This window comes from Lithobates pipiens, unplaced genomic scaffold (genome assembly GCF_037356315.1).
Source record: "Lithobates pipiens isolate NorthernLeopardFrog02 unplaced genomic scaffold, aLitPip1_a1.2 Scaffold_1, whole genome shotgun sequence".
NCBI classification, from domain to species: domain Eukaryota; kingdom Metazoa; phylum Chordata; class Amphibia; order Anura; family Ranidae; genus Lithobates; species Lithobates pipiens.
The window spans coordinates 43,614,030-43,630,645 of record NW_027507685.1 but is presented as its reverse complement, the minus strand read 5'-3'; the positions used below and the strand labels follow the sequence as shown (position 1 = coordinate 43,630,645).

At 42.6% G+C, this 16,616-nt stretch overlaps 1 protein-coding gene across 5 annotated transcripts in view; it reads right to left on the bottom strand.

Moving 5' to 3' along the window:
- ARHGEF6 (Rac/Cdc42 guanine nucleotide exchange factor 6) overlaps positions 1-16,616 on the bottom strand; it is a 174,645-nt gene that overhangs the window by 143,233 nt on the left and 14,796 nt on the right. For all 5 annotated transcript variants that reach the window (XR_013277464.1, XR_013277465.1, XM_077490420.1 and 2 more), the window contains exon 2: positions 9,074-9,157. Coding sequence is in view for 3 of the 5 variants with exons in the window: in XM_077490420.1 (XP_077346546.1) it covers positions 9,074-9,157 (84 nt within the window). In the remaining 2 variants the exon portion in view is untranslated. The remainder of the gene's footprint in view (positions 1-9,073; positions 9,158-16,616) is intronic.

The following is a 16,616-nucleotide window of genomic DNA, read 5'->3' as shown; positions in this document are numbered from 1 at the left end:
CTTTGTGGTTTGCAGGTCAATAATATTCTCCTCATTTAATCACCATTACACGTGATATGATAGGAATATGAATTGTGCCAAAACTGAGCTGAGCCGGTATTTCACCATCAGCAAACAGCTGGAAAATCCCCTTCAGATTGGAAGGAATGGCCAGGAACCCCCTTCCCTCAGATACTCCCCCCTAAACCTTCTAAGCACAGTGCGCCAAAAAAAAAAAAAAAAAATTCTAAGAAATTGAGTGTGTCGATTTTATAACAAAAAAATGTCAACTTCACACTCTCAACCACAAAAAGGATTTTTTAATAAAGTAAATGCTGTAAACTACTTGAGTAGTGAGAAATTAACATCCTGCACTCCCATGCCTCAGATCACTGTCCCCCCCCCCCCTGCACATCTGCCCCAAGACTGTACCCCCCTGCACATCTGCCCCAAGACTGAACCCCCCCTGCACATCTGCCCCAAGACTGTAAACCCCCCTGCACATCTGCCCCAAGACTGTAAACCCCCCTGAACATCTGCCCCAAGACTGTAAACCCCCCTGCACATCAGCCCCAAGACTGTACATCTGCCTCAAGACTGTACTACTCTGCACATCCACACCACCACTGTACCACCCTGCACATCTGCCCCACCACTGTACCAGCCTGCACATCTGCCCCACCACTGTACTACTCTGCACATCAGCCCCACCACTGTACATCTGCCTCAAGACTGTACTACTCTGCACATCCACCCCACCACTGTACTACCCTGCACATCGGCCCCACCACTGTACATCAGCCCCACCACCATACCACCCTGCACATTGGCCCCACCACCATACCACCCTGCACATTGGCCCCACCACCATACCACCCTGCACATTGGCCCCACCACCATACCACCCTGCACATTGGCCCCACCACCATACCACCCTGCACATTGGCCCCACCACCATACCACCCTGCTCATTGGCCCCACCACCATACCACCCTGCTCATTGGCCCCACCACCATACCACCCTGCTCATTGGCCCCACCACCATACCACCCTGCTCATTGGCCCCACCACCATACCACCCTGCTCATTGGCCCCACCACCATACCACCCTGCTCTTCTGTCCCACCACTGTACCACCTTTCACATCTGCCCTACCACTGTAGCCTCTGCTCTTCTGTCCCACCGCTGTACCCCCTTGCTCTTCTGTCCCACTACTGTAACCCCACTGCTCACCTGCCCCACCACTGTACCTCCCTGCACATCTGCTACACCAACATATCCCCATGCTCTTCTGTCTCTCTACGGAAACACCTGCTCATCTGTCCCACCATTGTAACTCCGCTTTGTCATCTGCCCCACCAATATACCTCCTGCACATCTGTCTCACCTTTGTACCCCCCTGCTCTTTTGCTCCACCTCTGTTCCCCCTGCTCATCTGTCCCACCAATACACCTTCTTTCACATCTGCCCCCACTGCTCTACCCCTCCTGCTTTTTTGTCCCACCACTGAACCCCCTTCTTATCTGGCCCAACATTAACCCCCCTCCCCCCATTACTGTACCCTCCTGCTCGTCTGTCCCACTGCTGAAGCCCCTTCTCATCTCTGCCACCATTGTACCTCCCTGCACATCTGCCCCACCACTGTACCCTCCTGCTTTTCTGACCCACCTCTGAACCCCTTCTGCTCAATTTCCCCACCCCTGTACCCTCCTGCTTATCTGCTCCACTGCTGTACCCTCTTCTCACCTATGATATGTGTGATATGCAGAGTGGTGAAAGGAAACAGAGATGAGGCACATATACCTGTCCTGGCACACTCATCCTGCTGATTCACCTCTTGCATCCAAGCCCACGTGCTTCTATGTGATGTATGGGATGTCACATACAAGCCCCTGGAAGCCTGTGTGCACGATCAGAAGTTGGGCTCCTGCAGCTAAGAAAAAGTGCGGAGCTCTGCACCACAGGAAAAGTTGGGTGTGACCTTTCATTTCTCAATCAATGAAATCCCTTCTTTCTGAGATTGCTAGTGGCAACCAAGTGGGTCATCTTCCTCCAGATGCTGGGTGGGGCTAGCAGGACTGTGATTGACTTTAGCAGCAGCCAGTGACAGTCCTCCTCCTAGAAACAGGGGCCGCTCCCCCCCCAGCAGAACTGCACCCAATCTCTTCCCCATCACAAAAGCTGATGATCACAGCTACAGCAAAGTTTCCCATCTTTTCCAATGTGCGGGGGCACAGTGCCTCCCCCTCAGTGCGGGTGCGGTGTGGGGGAACGCTGAAATTACAACGCATTCACTGCACTGCTCTGCTGATGGGGAGGGAGCCGAGTGCCTACAAAAGAGGCTTTGCGTGCCAGGGGTTGCCTACCCCGACCCTAAACTGGCAACTGTCAGAAAAAAGAAAAAACTTCAAACATTACAAACTTACCAGTTTTATTTTTTACCAGTTTGCTAAGAAGAGGCAACAGCGAGTCAAACCCAATCACTACAACCGTGTTCAGAGCCCGACACTTTTCATTTTAAAAAGGTGCAAAGATGGATTTGAGGTCACGGCTTTGTGCTATATCGGAAAGCGATTGCCATTTTCTGAAAGCTTGAGGCTGGGTTCACACTGCAGCACAGAGCGACTCACAGCAGGGGTCCGGTGCGTCCTCGTTCACCGATTCAGGTCCGATTTCGGTCAAAATTTTTACCTGAAAATGGACTAGAAGACACACAAGGCCCCTGTGCAATTCACACCACAGCCGCTCTGGAGATGTGTGAACCGGCTCCATAGAGAGCTGGTCCTGACATGCAAACTGAATGCAAGGAAACCCGCGTCCAATTCACAATAGTGTGGACCCAACCTAAATGTGCACCTCAGATTTCTTTTATTTATTTCTTTTTTGATAGAGAAGGGGAGGTTTAGAACCTTTTCTGATGTGCCCCATTGCAGATAATTACCTTCACTTCCTTTTGGAAAGACAAAACAGGAAGGAAGAGGAAATCTCTCCAAAGTGATAGGAAAATCCTGTCAGGCAGCTGTCACTGTATCAGTTGTCGCCAGTGGAAGACTTCACCTCACTTAAGCCAGCCATACATATAGTGAATTTATTTCCTGCAACCACAGGTTGCAGGAAAGGAATTCACTCGATCCCCCCCCCCCCCCCCCATCAAGACACAGTGCTGATGTTGGAGTCCCTCCTACCGGGCCATGGTCTTCTCCTGGCGGGGGTACGGGGGAAGCTGCCCCTGCTGGGAGAAGACAGTGATTATCGCTATAGCAGCCACTAGTGATAATAGCAAGAGTCCATCAGGCTGGTTGTAACCAAGTTAATTGATCAATTAACGAATGGGGGGGTGGTTCTTCCAACCACATCATTATGTGGATGGGGGAATCTATAAAAATTTTTTGTTTAGGTCGCCGGCTGAACAAAAAAGCAAACTTTCTTTACTAGCCTAAGGCTGAACCAGCTGTTAATTGAATTGTGTATACCTGGCCTTAGGCTAGTAAAGAAAGTTAAAGTTAGCCTTTTTTCTTTTTTTCAGCCGATGAGCTGAACAAAAAAAAAAAAAAACAAAAAAAAAAAAAAGGAGGAGAAGAACAGATTCCCCCGTCCACATAAGCGATGTAGATGGAGGAATACCAGTGGCAGTGTGACTCTCTATACAGTGCGACTCTGCACTGTCAGAATACATTGAATCCGTGCTTGATGCCATTGATCGATGAAAGTTTTTCAGCATGAACATTCGACAGAAGTCGATCTAATGACTTGTGGATCAGCAAGGGCATAACCCCGGTCAAAACGAACGCCCCAGCCCCTCCCCCAATCTTTGCTGTACTTTCCTCTGTGAGCGACTCTCTAAAAAAGTTTTTGGAATGATTGTGCATAATTGTATAGATTTAGTAAAGATAAGAAAAACTCAGACAGTTAAGTATGCGAAAAAAAAAAAAAAAAAAAAAAAAGGGATTTGAAATATTCCAAATCTACGTGACAGAACATGAAGAACCCAGTAGAGATAACCAGGCAGTCAAAATATACTGCAAGATCTTTGATTCCGTATCACATACAGTACATTCCTCTTACAAGCCTCAATGATCTGAAAATAAATAACGAGGTAACAAAACAAAAGAAACCTTTTAATTCATTAAAATGGCATTATATGTTCTAAAAATATTACTAAATAAGCTTCATGTCAGAATAGAACCCAATACATTGTAAAATAACTAGAGGGCAGAATACTTCAGATTTTAAATAGGAGCGCACTCAGCAGCACAAAGGACACTTTGCAATGATTGTAAGTATCATGCCTTGTGTAGATTAAAAAACAAAAAAACAAACAAAAAACAAAAACAATTTTTAACTAAACTTACATCCAGGAATGATCTGTATTGTTTACTTACATATACAGTGTAAGTATGCATCACTCATACCTGGAAAACTGGAGATCACTGTACTAGTCAGCACTACTACAATATTAGCCGCGGTCTTCTGCATCCTGCTCAGGGTCTATGCAAGTGGCTGCCTCACTGCACACAGACCACAGGAGGTCGCTCCCCTCAGCACTATGTCCCTTCATAGAATACCTTGCATTTTTACAACAAATACAAGGCCTTCTCTGATTGGATGAGGTGGCGATTGGGACGTCTTTCCAGCTTCCCTAGCAGTATGTCTAATGTAGATTTATGGTTTTTCAAGCTGGACCAATAGAAGTATGCAATACAAGTCCTGGAGTTCATATTTAAAGTGACTTCAGTCGCTTAAAGTGGTTGTAAACCTCAGACATGAAATATGAACAAAGCAGATCCCCCTATAATGTGCATTTGTCTCAATTAAGAGAACCAAGTGACTTTTCTGTCTGCTGCTTCGTTCCTCTTCTATAAGCATGAATCGCTTCTAACAAGTTTTCCTGACACCAAGAGAAAAAAAGGTGACAGGATGGAGCTCCAGCTGACTGACAGACTCGTGCCCGTGCCATTCTGCCGACGTACATTGGCATGCGCTGGTCGGGAACTGGTTAAGCTTTACACCCTCTTTTTTTCCTGACCTCTCAGACAAGCTTTAAAATTCAGCACTTTAAACGGGTGTAGAGAAGAAAAGACTGTAGATAGACGGGCACAACTTATGTAGGAGGATTGGTTTCATCTCTATGTATCAACCTAGGTCAGTCACTTCACTGGGTATAGGAAAAGGGTTTACAGCCACTTCACCCCCCATAAAAAGATGCTAGCAGGTATAACATGGCAACACTTACAAATGCCTATGAATACCTCCAGCAAACCTCATTGCCCCGCCTTTGCCCAAATGTTGGGCTGCTTTGAACGTGCAAAGCTCTGAAGGTGCCAACTTCTATTCATCTCTATCCCCCCCACCCCACCCCCATATCCCTTATAGCCCATCACTATGACGAGCTGCCTTACTGATCAGTGGAAATGAGTTGAAGGTGGGAATGTCTGGGATTGGGGTGTAGAGAAGACAATCAAAGCTGTTGTAGGAAAGTGCTGGCAACACTTTAAAACAAGAAAATTGACACACTCACAAGTATAATGTGACAGAGTCATGATAAGGTCTCATCCACCCAGCTCATCTGAACGTCTTTTCTGCTGGCATGAGAAAGGCAGCATAAAAACCGCGCCTAAATCTGCATTTTGCAAACACTTTTAGCAATGCTAAGCGTTTGAGCCTTTATTCATTCCACTGGCCAGATTATTCGTTTATTTCGGCCATCTAAATGAACATGCCCAGCCTTTAGGCACATTGGGTATTTTTTTTTCTGCTGAAACGCTACTCTCCTGGACAGGCAAGTGATGTTCTTCTTTTAAATGCCTGTGTGAATGAACACAGAGGAAGATTTACTAATACTGGTGCATTCGGAATCTGGTGAAGTTGTGCATAGTAGCCAATCGGCTTTTAACTTCAACTTCTTCAATTTAGGCTTTAATAATAAAACCTGGAAGCTAATTGGTTTCTACGCACAGCTGCACCAGATTTTGCACACTTTCATCTTAGTAAATTAAGGCTAACAATAACAAGCATTTAGAAGCAGAAAAAAAAATCTGTCAGATCCCCTTAAAAAAGCGTCATTTTTTTGAAGCCCAGTGCGCACAAGGCCTAAAAGAAAGGCCCCTTTCACACATGCGGACATTATGTCCGCATTTCATCCTTTCAGCCATCCGTTTGCGGTTGAAATACGGACATACATGCATCCCTATGGGATAGCGGGTGTCTGCGGATGAACATCCGCAGACACCCGATATCGTCCGATTCTGCAGACGGAGGAAAATCCTATTTTTCTATCTGTCTGCAGAGCGGATGGGATGAACACGGACAGACGGTCCGTGTTCACCCGATCCCCCATAGAGGAGAGCAGAGAGCTGACAGGGCGGTCCCCGCACAGTGTGCCGGGACAGCCCTGTTATCTGCCGGCTCAGCGGGGACAACGGAGCGTTCCCCGCTGAGCAAGCGGATCATCACGGGGCGGATCATTACTGATCCGTCCCATGTAAAAGGGGCCTAATGCTGCGTACACACGACCGGATTTTCCGGCAGACTAGGCCCGAAGGGATTAGTCCGTCGGACAATCCGATCATGTGTGGGATAGTCCGATCGTTTTTCAGAAATAAAAATCAGACGGACCTAGAAATAGAACAGGTTTCAAATCTATCCGACGGGCTAAAAAAAAATCAGGAAAACAGTTGGTCTGGGTATGCTGGTCTGATGGACCAAATACGACGCAAGGGAAGCTATTGGCTATTAAACTTCCTTGTTTAGTCCCATTTACGTCATCACGTTCAAAACAGTCCATCGGAACTCTGCCGAAAGTCTGTCGGGAAGACCGTTGGACCTAGTCTGCCGGAAAGTCCGGTCATGTGTATGCGGCATTACAGAGCACTGAAAACTAAAAAAAAAAAATATCCTGACCAGGAAGGGGTATATATGGGCTGGTATGAAGGTTACACTGAATACATTTTTAAAGAATAGATTAACCTTTAGACTTTTTTTTTTTATCTGTATCAAAATCTACATTCTACAATATTTATAATTAAAACGCAGATCTAGCCACGAGTACAGGTGCAGGAAACCCATGATCCTGCACCACGCTCAAAACCCACTCCAGTTGCGATCTGCAGTGGGTGTCAAAGTTAAAATGGTTGTAAACCTAAGTCCTAAGACATAAAATATGAACAAAGCACACCCTTCTATAGTGTGTACTTGTCTCAATTAAGAGCACTAAGTGACATTTCTGTCTGTTGCAAAGTTCCTCTGCCATCAGGATGAATCACTTCTGACATGTTTTCCTGATACCAAGAGAAAAATGGTGACAGGGGAGGGATCTCCACCAGATTGACAGCCTCGGCTCTGCTTCTGTGATCAGTGTGGAGGGGGTATGTCCCTCCCCTCCAATCAGCTTTCAGAACGCTCCTCACTGAGCTCTACAGAGTATAACTTCAGCTCTCTGCTCCCTTTTTTTGACAGCTCTACAAGCTTTATAAATTCAGCACTTTTATTGGATGTAGAGTGTAAATTACTGTAGATAACCAGATACAACTTATGTAGGAGGATGCGTTTCATCTCTGTGTATCACCCGAGGCCAGTCACTTCACTGGGTATATAGAAGGGTTTTTCAATCACTTTAACAAAAAGGTTTAAACCCCCATAAAGAACTGAAATTTGAATGGCAAGCAGTGCACCAAAAATTGTATAAAAATAGAACAATTTATTAGAAATCTTAAAATTGTGTATAGAAGAACACGATGCAAACATATAGTTACATAAAAGAAAAAAACTGCTATTTTACAAACATCTAGGTGTATGGCGAGTTTCAGACAGATGGTTTTTTCGTTCAACCCATACAGTGGGTTGAACAGAGAAACCATCTGTCTGAAACTCGCCATAAACCTAGATGTTTGTAAAATAGCAGTTTTTTTCTTTTATGTACCGTAACTACTATATTTATCGGCGTATAACATACACATTTTAAGAGGGAATTTCCAGGAAAAAAACAAAAACAAAAAACATATACTTTAAATAAGGAACTTTGAAGCAAAATAAGGGTCAGTGTCCATCTGCTGCCTCGCCACTGCCCTCAATGAAGCAGCCTCGCCACTGCCATCAATGAAGCAGCCTCGCCACTGCCATCAATGAAGCAGCCTCGCCACTGCCCTCAGCACAGCCTGATCGATGCCTATCTGCAGCGTAGCAGGAACAGGGAGGGGGGGGTGGGACGAGCGCTGACAGATTACATACAGTGAGAATCTCCTATGACAGACAGAACAGTGGTCCAATGGTGGCCCAGGAAATGGGACTTCCTATTACAAAGGCCGCTAGGTAAGCAGGAGATTCTCATTGTATATAATATAGTATTGGCGTATAATTTGCACCTGATTTTCATGGTGAACAAAGTGATCGTTATACGCCAATAAATACAGTATACGTTTGCATCGTGTTCTTCTATACATGATTTTAACATTTCTAATAAACCATTATATCTTTATACAATCTTGGTGTGCTGCTTGCCATTAAAATCCCAGTTCTTTATGGGGGTTTAAACCTTTTTGTTGTACTATTGGGGTGTCGGCGGGCAGACACCAGACTCCACAATAGTGGATTTCCTTTTTTTGCTACAATCACTTTAATGACACTTCAAATGCAGGTCACAATATCAATGTGTTTTCCTGCACCGGATCACATGGTACAAAAGTACCATACGATCCAGCTGCAGTCCGTTTCCAATAGTAGTGCATCTTGTGCAATTTGAGCCCATTGAAAATACACGGGCTCAAATTGCCCCACACTGAATTTGCATGTGAATAGCACAGCATTTGCATTCAAAGCGTGAATTGAGGCCGACTGATAAATGCATCTAATGTGTAGCAGCTTTAATATTTTAAAATCAGGTGAATTTTGGGCAAAATTCTCTGTTTTCTTCAAATGAGTTTAAGACTGCACAAATGTTGTTTAGAAGTTCCATTTACAGGTGGCATTGCACAGAGAAGCTCTAACCTAGTTTGACAAAACCGATGCGTCTGATGTTACCTGGACATCACTTCTTCAGCTTCATGCATAATGTAATAGAAGTAAACGATACTCGAAACGCATGACAGTGAACGCTCACCTCAACCCGGAGAGAGCTGCATGCTCTCAGGAACTCTCGGATATTTTCCAGGCAGTCAGCTTCACTCTTTGGTTCTGCTGCAAACTAAACGAGAAGAGAGAACTTGTTGAAATATGCTATATATTTATATACATATAGACCACAAATAGAATAGATTAGCTATATAAAACCTGTTTTTCCTGATATATAAAACCATAATAAACAAACCGTGGCAAGGGAAAAAAAAAAAAAGTGAAAAACAAAAAACAAAAATGTAAGGACCCCTTCACACCTATGCTAGCATCAATGCATATTGTATTAAATGGGCAGGATGACATTCACTGTCTCCTGATCGCCCACTACCCAGCAACATATACTCATCAATCCATCCTAACTAATCTACAGCATCAGATGATGTCATGACCCCCACGTGACCAATGCATACTTGTCCTACTAATTTTTATTTGATTATATTACAGCGATGGTGAGGCTGCTGCATTGATGGCAGTGGAGGTAGATTTCCTCTCACTTCCTGTTGTCTCCCTCTGTTTGTAAGTAGGAGTTGTATGCAAGTCGGATGTTTGTAACTCGGGGACCGTCTGTATATATTCATTACAAAAATCATTCTTTTTTCTCCATAGACAAGCAAAGCCACAGTCTGCAGGGCAGCCCCCGGACTGGGAGTAGGTGGTTTGGTAGAGCCAATCAGCACTTTACTGTTATTTACAGCGTTCTTACAGAACAAGGGAGCACAGTTATAACTTTATTGGGGTGCTTCTACTTCTTATATGTCCAATTAGAACCTGGGGTAAGTAGTGGATAAGACTGTATTGCTGAACAGCAGTGTAGTCCAGGACCTGGTTGTAATGTTTGGCAGGGTGCCCACGGGGTGGATAGAAATCAATGATCAAAAAAAAAAAAAAAAAAATGATTTTTTTGATTTTTATCAAATTTATTTCAATAAAATGCTTTTGGAGTAAAAATCTATCTAAAGATATAGTTTCCTATTTAAGAAAGATACATTAATAATTTAATTTATTTAGCATGAAATGGAGCTTAGTTATGTAGCATGAGGCTGTATATTCTGCAATAGTTTCATTTTTTGTAAACTCATTCAATTAATCCATATCCATTCCAGATAACATGCACTGCATTGATACATGCACAAAATTTCACAGTAAGATAAAACGAATTTCAGGAATATTCCATTATCCCATTGTTTTGCAAATCTCTGTACACTACAAACTGTACGATTGAATCGGTTCTGATATCGCTGTTTTACTAACCTGACAGCTTATTATTCTAAAATCGGAAACCTTAATTTTGTTTGCAAATATTTAATATTCTAACTACCAGCAAGAATTAGTTATTTAAAGAGCACCTGTCATTCCAGATCCATCATGGCAGCACCCGTTAGCGGGCATCCACTCACCTGCTGCCGCCACGTCCCTCACCTTGTTGTCACATTAAAAGTGAATGGGACCATTAGTGAGTCAACAGCGTGTCAGAGGAAGAGCCGCTGCGGCTCTTAAAAATTATGATTTAAAATAGAGTTGATTTAAATCAAGCCTTTTTAATAGCGATTTAAATTGTGGTTTAAATCGACTTGATTTAAATCAAATCCACCCTGGGTGCCCATATCCAATGAATGGACTTTTTGCAGGCAAAGCAGTTTACATGTATTTTTTCAGCTGTCTGTTAACCACTTGCCATCCGCGCTATAGCCGAAAGATGGCTACATCGCGGACTTCATGTGCCGGGAGGATGTCCCTGGATGTCAGCCTGGGCGCCCCCTGTGATCGATCCCGACCCCTTACCATGTGATCAGCTGTCAGCCAATGACAGCTGAGCATGTGACCTAAACAGAGCCGGCGAAAAAATAAAATAAAAAAAATAAAATAAAAAAAGATCGCCGGTGGCTATGAGAGGGACATCGGTCCTGATTGTGGAGAGGCTTCTGTGCCCACTAGTCTCACCTACCAGTGCCACCAGCACCACCCATCAGTGCCCACAGTGTGTCATCACCAGTGCTGCCTATCAATATCACCTACCAGTGCCCATCAGTGTCACCCTATCTGTGCCCATCAATGTCACCCTGTGCCCATCAGTGCAGCCCCATCAGCGAATATCAATGAAGGAAAAAAAATTACCCATTTGCTAAATTTTATAACAAACTATTAAAACATGTTTTTTTTTTTATTTGTCTTTTTTGTTTGTTTAGTAAAAAATAAAAACCCAAGTGGCGATTAAATACCACCAAAAGAAAGCTCCATTTCTGTGAAAAAAAAATAAGCTAAAAATTGGTCTGGTCAGGAGGGGGGTTTAAGTGCACAGTAAGCAAGAGGTTAACTTCAAATCAATAAAAATGACATGACTCTGGCCCAGGTAGGTCAACAACAGATCAGACTGAACATCACTTTATGGCTGTGTAGGGAACAACTCCCAAGACATCTGAGAAAAAAGTGCATCATGTCCAGCATGCTGGCAAATATCTGACATTGCTCAGTAGTTGTTGCTTTGTCACCAAAAACAAACAAACATACTATAGCAGTGATGGTGAACCTTGGCACCCCAGATGTTTTGGAACTACATTTCCCATGATGCTCATGCACTCTGCAGTGTAGTGGAGCATCATGGGAAATGTAGTTTCAAAACATCTGGGGTGCCAAGGTTCGCCATCACTATACTATAGGAATCAATCCCTTCACCGCACCGATCTCTTAAGACAAGTTTATGAAAAAAAGAGGAACAATGGCCTTTCTACATAGAATGAAAGTATGACAAAACTCCTCTTCCATAGAACTATATTAATGTATTACAGCTGAAATCTTTTTTTTTTCTTAGGTTTCTGATCAGGAGGGTAAGAGTCAGAACTTTTGTCAAGTTTTCATCCATTGGTTTGGTTTCCTCTCAATAACGGTCCCAGTGACACCAAGACAGGAAAGGTTGTGCGTGTCACCAGGAAGCAATGCAAATCTATAGAACAGAGCTATGGAGTAAAGACATTTAGACAATATGATTTAGTGTATAAAAAAAAAAAAAATTAGAAGAAAAAGCTTTATTTTTTCCGGTTTGGACAGAGTGGAGAGGTTTTTTTTTTTTTTTTTTTTGTTTCTTAAATTTGTGAATGGATTTAGAACCCCTGTCAGGTATTTGAGATTTGCATGTCCATTATGGAGATTCTCCCTCTCTGTTTGTCCTGTTTACCATCATCATTGAAAGTAAAAATTAAATAAATACAACATTTTGGGTTATCCCCAGAAAAGTAATATAGAGGGGAAATCTTCCAATGGGGACACTAGTTCTGGTGACCGGGGGGGGGGGGGGGGGGGCTGCACATGGATTCCTTTAATTTGCATGGATTTCCTCTCACTTCCTGGTTTAGCTATGGGACAGGAAGTGAAGGGAAATCTCCTTGATGGGACACAGGAAAAAAAAAAAAACCTGACAAGGGTTATAAGTTATATCCTTCCCTTACTCTATCCAAGATAAAAAATGTCTACATGTACAGAGAGCCAATGAACAGAACAATTCTGACATCTGTTTAATTGGATCAAATTTATTAAATGTCTTTACTCCATAGCTCTGTTTTATTCATGTTTGAGAAATAGGGGGTTCTATGATCTCATATATTATCGGATTATTATATGGGTTTGAGATGAGTCCCCCATCCCCACCCAGTAGATGTGTTCTCTCTCTCCACCAGTAAACACCTGCCAGTTATTCTGACCCCTCCCTACTTTAGTAAGTAACGTGGCACTTTGTCCCCATCAGAAAGAAATCTCATAACTTCCCATCCTTGTGACACCCTGTTACTTTGACAGAGCGTTAGATTAGGACTGGGGTCACACATCGGACGGATGCAGCTCACAGCAGGGGTCCGGCGTGTCCCTGTTCTCTGTTTCAGGGATGAAATGGGGCCAAATCTTTGCCTGAATTCTGCCCTGAAACAGAGCCAAAGACGCACAGCGCTCCTGTGCAAGCCGTTCCACAGCCTCCATAGAGAGCCGGTCACAATCTCCTATCATGCAAACTGGATGCAAGGAAAACCTGCATTCAATTCGCATAGGTGCAAACCCAGCCTAAAGCAGCCCATACATTCATCAATTTTTTAGTTGAACCAGTGGGTTGAATGAAAAAAAAAAAAAAAATAAATAAAAGATTCGATTCCCCCACCACACATTCAATGTGAATGGGGAAATCCTTCTGTTCTGCTGAGAAGACATCAGAATACAAATGATCATTGCTGCTGGCTGTAGCCGGCGGCACTGATCGATTGAAAAAAGCCTGGGTGTACAGAAGTCGATCTTCTGTAGAACCAGGGTGCCCATACATCGGTCCCTGCTGAACTTCGATCCATGTATGACTTTATTCCTCTCTATGGAGGGCACCAAGAGTAATAAAAACCTGACAGAGGTTTTATCCCTTCCATCTCTTGTACACAACTTTAAAAAAAAAAAAATTGCTGGAGCTGGGTGAGGTCTATAGAATTATGGTGTTATAATGGAAAGATGGATTCCCTATTCTTCCATCAATTGGCTGTAAGAAAGGCAAACGCCAATACATGTAGTATATGCAATGAGATGGTATGTATACTATTTATACGGCAGATTATGTGTGCCCAGAAGCTACTGGTTTGGTTGTACATTCCACACATTGCATCTCTCACAATCTTGATTTTATCTAACAGTTACTCTAGGATATGTGCTATGGATGAAAACGATCGAGCTCTTCTGATTGGAATAATCGATCTATCATCAACAACCCATTCAATTGATATGTCACACACGGGGAAGGGGATGTCAATTGATAGTTACGATGGAAAATTAATCGATCTCATCTCGGTTTCCATCATGCCAATCACATAATCTGATCGATCAAAACATCTCAGTGATGCAAAACAAAAATCGATAATACTCCACCCTGCCCGATCGACCAGTTTGAGTCTAAATTGGAGGCGAAGGTTTTGACTACTCGACTGTTTGCAGATTTGATTGTTTTGATCAAATAGTATTTCAATTGGATACAAATAATAATAAAATCCAAGCGTGCGTGTGTGGCCACCAATACAAAAATAAATAAAATACATGACTGTTTACATATCAGTGTTAGATAGATCCAACATAAATCAGAACTGACATCAGATTCCTCCGGGCTCAACCACCCACTATACTATGGTAAACAAGGAAGTCTCACTCCTACTGCTGCATTCTGGATAATTACCACGAATCCTGGAAGACTGAGCTGCAAGTGAGGTACCCTGGGGTAGGTAAAATCATAAACAATAACTGGATCAGAACAATTCTATACCGGTCCTTTAACCACGACCCCTAAACCTAACAATCTCACAGTGGTACCTGAACAGAGACAGAGTAAGAAAACACTGGTGAGCAATTCAAACTGACAGCCCCCCCCCCCCCCCCCAAAAATAAAATAAAGAGGGGTTTTGGGTGGACTGACCCTTTAACTCAGTGATGACATCACCCCAAAATAACATTTGCAGAGCATCCAATATTTGTGCAGTAGAAAGCAAAGGGATCTGAGTTAGTGAAGCATCTCTGTGACCTATTGCTGTGCATGAAAAGAACAAGAAGTGATCGATCGGAGCTTTCTAGAAGACCTCTACTGACCTTATTTGTGGCAGGCTACAGACAGATCAACCCCCCCCCCCAGTGCAGCAAACTACACAGCACATTCACTGACAGGAAGAGAAAGCAAACTGGGCTGGAAAACAGTGCAGACCAATCAGAAAGTCACAGAGAATTCACCAATCCCCTCTCTGCAAGGCTGCCAATGTGTGCGAGCCTTACATGGGCAGCCCCAGGAAGACAGCGAGGATGGAGGACTGCGCAGGGAACTCTTGTCTGACTTTAACTATTAGTAACCTATTCATTCTGAGAGACAACTACATGGACTGAGAGAATATAATATAAATATTTTATTTAATTTTTTATAAATTTTTGTTCTATTATTTATACACACACATATATACACACACTTTTTTTATATTTATTATACAGATATAAAATGTAAATATGTAATATATAAATGTAATATGGAAAAACGTGTGTCTGTGTATATATATATATATACACACAATTTTTTTATATTTATTATACATATATAAAATGTAAATATGGAAAAAAAAAAAAAATTATATATATATATATATATATATATATATATATATATATATATATATATATATATATATATATATATATTATTTTTTTTTTTTCATATTTACATTTTATATATGTATAATAAATATAAAAAAATTGTATGTGTGTAATATATATATATATATAAAATACATACATTGGGGGTTGTTTTAGCTTAGTGTAGAGCCTACCAATAAGCTGAGTCCACACCACATATGCTGTGTAAGAGCTTGTTGGTCCACGTTTATTAAAAGGAAAAAGAAAACAAGGCCGACAACAGAAGAGTTGCCCACACAGGGTTTTCAGCTTTCCACAGAAAATACCAAGCCACCTGGCTCTCTTTAGCAGCACTGCTGCTCAGGCTAATGCTTCAGCCCTCTCAGCTCTAGAACTCCTGTACACTCGGTACCTCGGCACTCTTTTTTTTTTTTTGACAGACAGAGATGTGCAGACATGTACACTTCTCCTTTGCTTGCCTGGACTCCTCGGGAAGGTGGAGCCCAGAACCCTGGTCAGGTGTCTACAAATAGCCCAGCACACACCTGACCAGTCAGTATGCTGGTGAATCGCAAAACCAAGACCCAGGACTGGGGACTTCATCCCACCCGGATCGCTATGAAATCCCCTGGGCTCCAGATCCCAAAATGGATTTTAGTAAATAATGAGGAAACTGAAAGGGCGGTTTTCTCCCAAATAAGCAAATTCCCCCTGGAGCCCCTCAACCTGCCTGCTCAAGAACCCTGCGTCCTTCTGCTGGTGGGGTACCACACTACCACAATAATAAAAAATTATATACATTATATATATATATATATATATATATATATATATATATATATATTTTTTTTTTTATTATTGTGGTAGTGTGGGACTCAGCTTATTGGTAGGCTCTACACTAAGCTAAAACAACCCCCAATGTATGTAATATTTTATTTATATATATATATATATATATATATATATATATATATATATATATATATATATATATACACACACACACACACGTTTCTTCTGCTTTGCCTTATTCCTCCCTTTGCCCCTCACGAATGTGCTCCCTGCCAGCCAATGACATCTTCAGCTGGTCTGCTTTTGGGTATTCATCTCTAGCTGTTTTCATTGGTCGGTCGCTCCCGCACATGTGCAGGATTTAGTCCACCCCAGCATTGCTGAAATTGTATACTGATCTACGCATGCACAGCTCAGTGAACAGGTAGGTAAGAAGCATTAACTCTGCATTAATAATCCTGCCTGATCACCATTTTGTTTCCCTAAAGATTAAAGTGATATGTAAGCCTTGTTTTTTTTTTTTTTGTTGTGTCATACATACCTGCTCTGTGCAGTGGTTTTTCACAGAGCAGTCCAGATACTCTTCTCAGGTCCCACGGCAGCGCTCCTGGCTC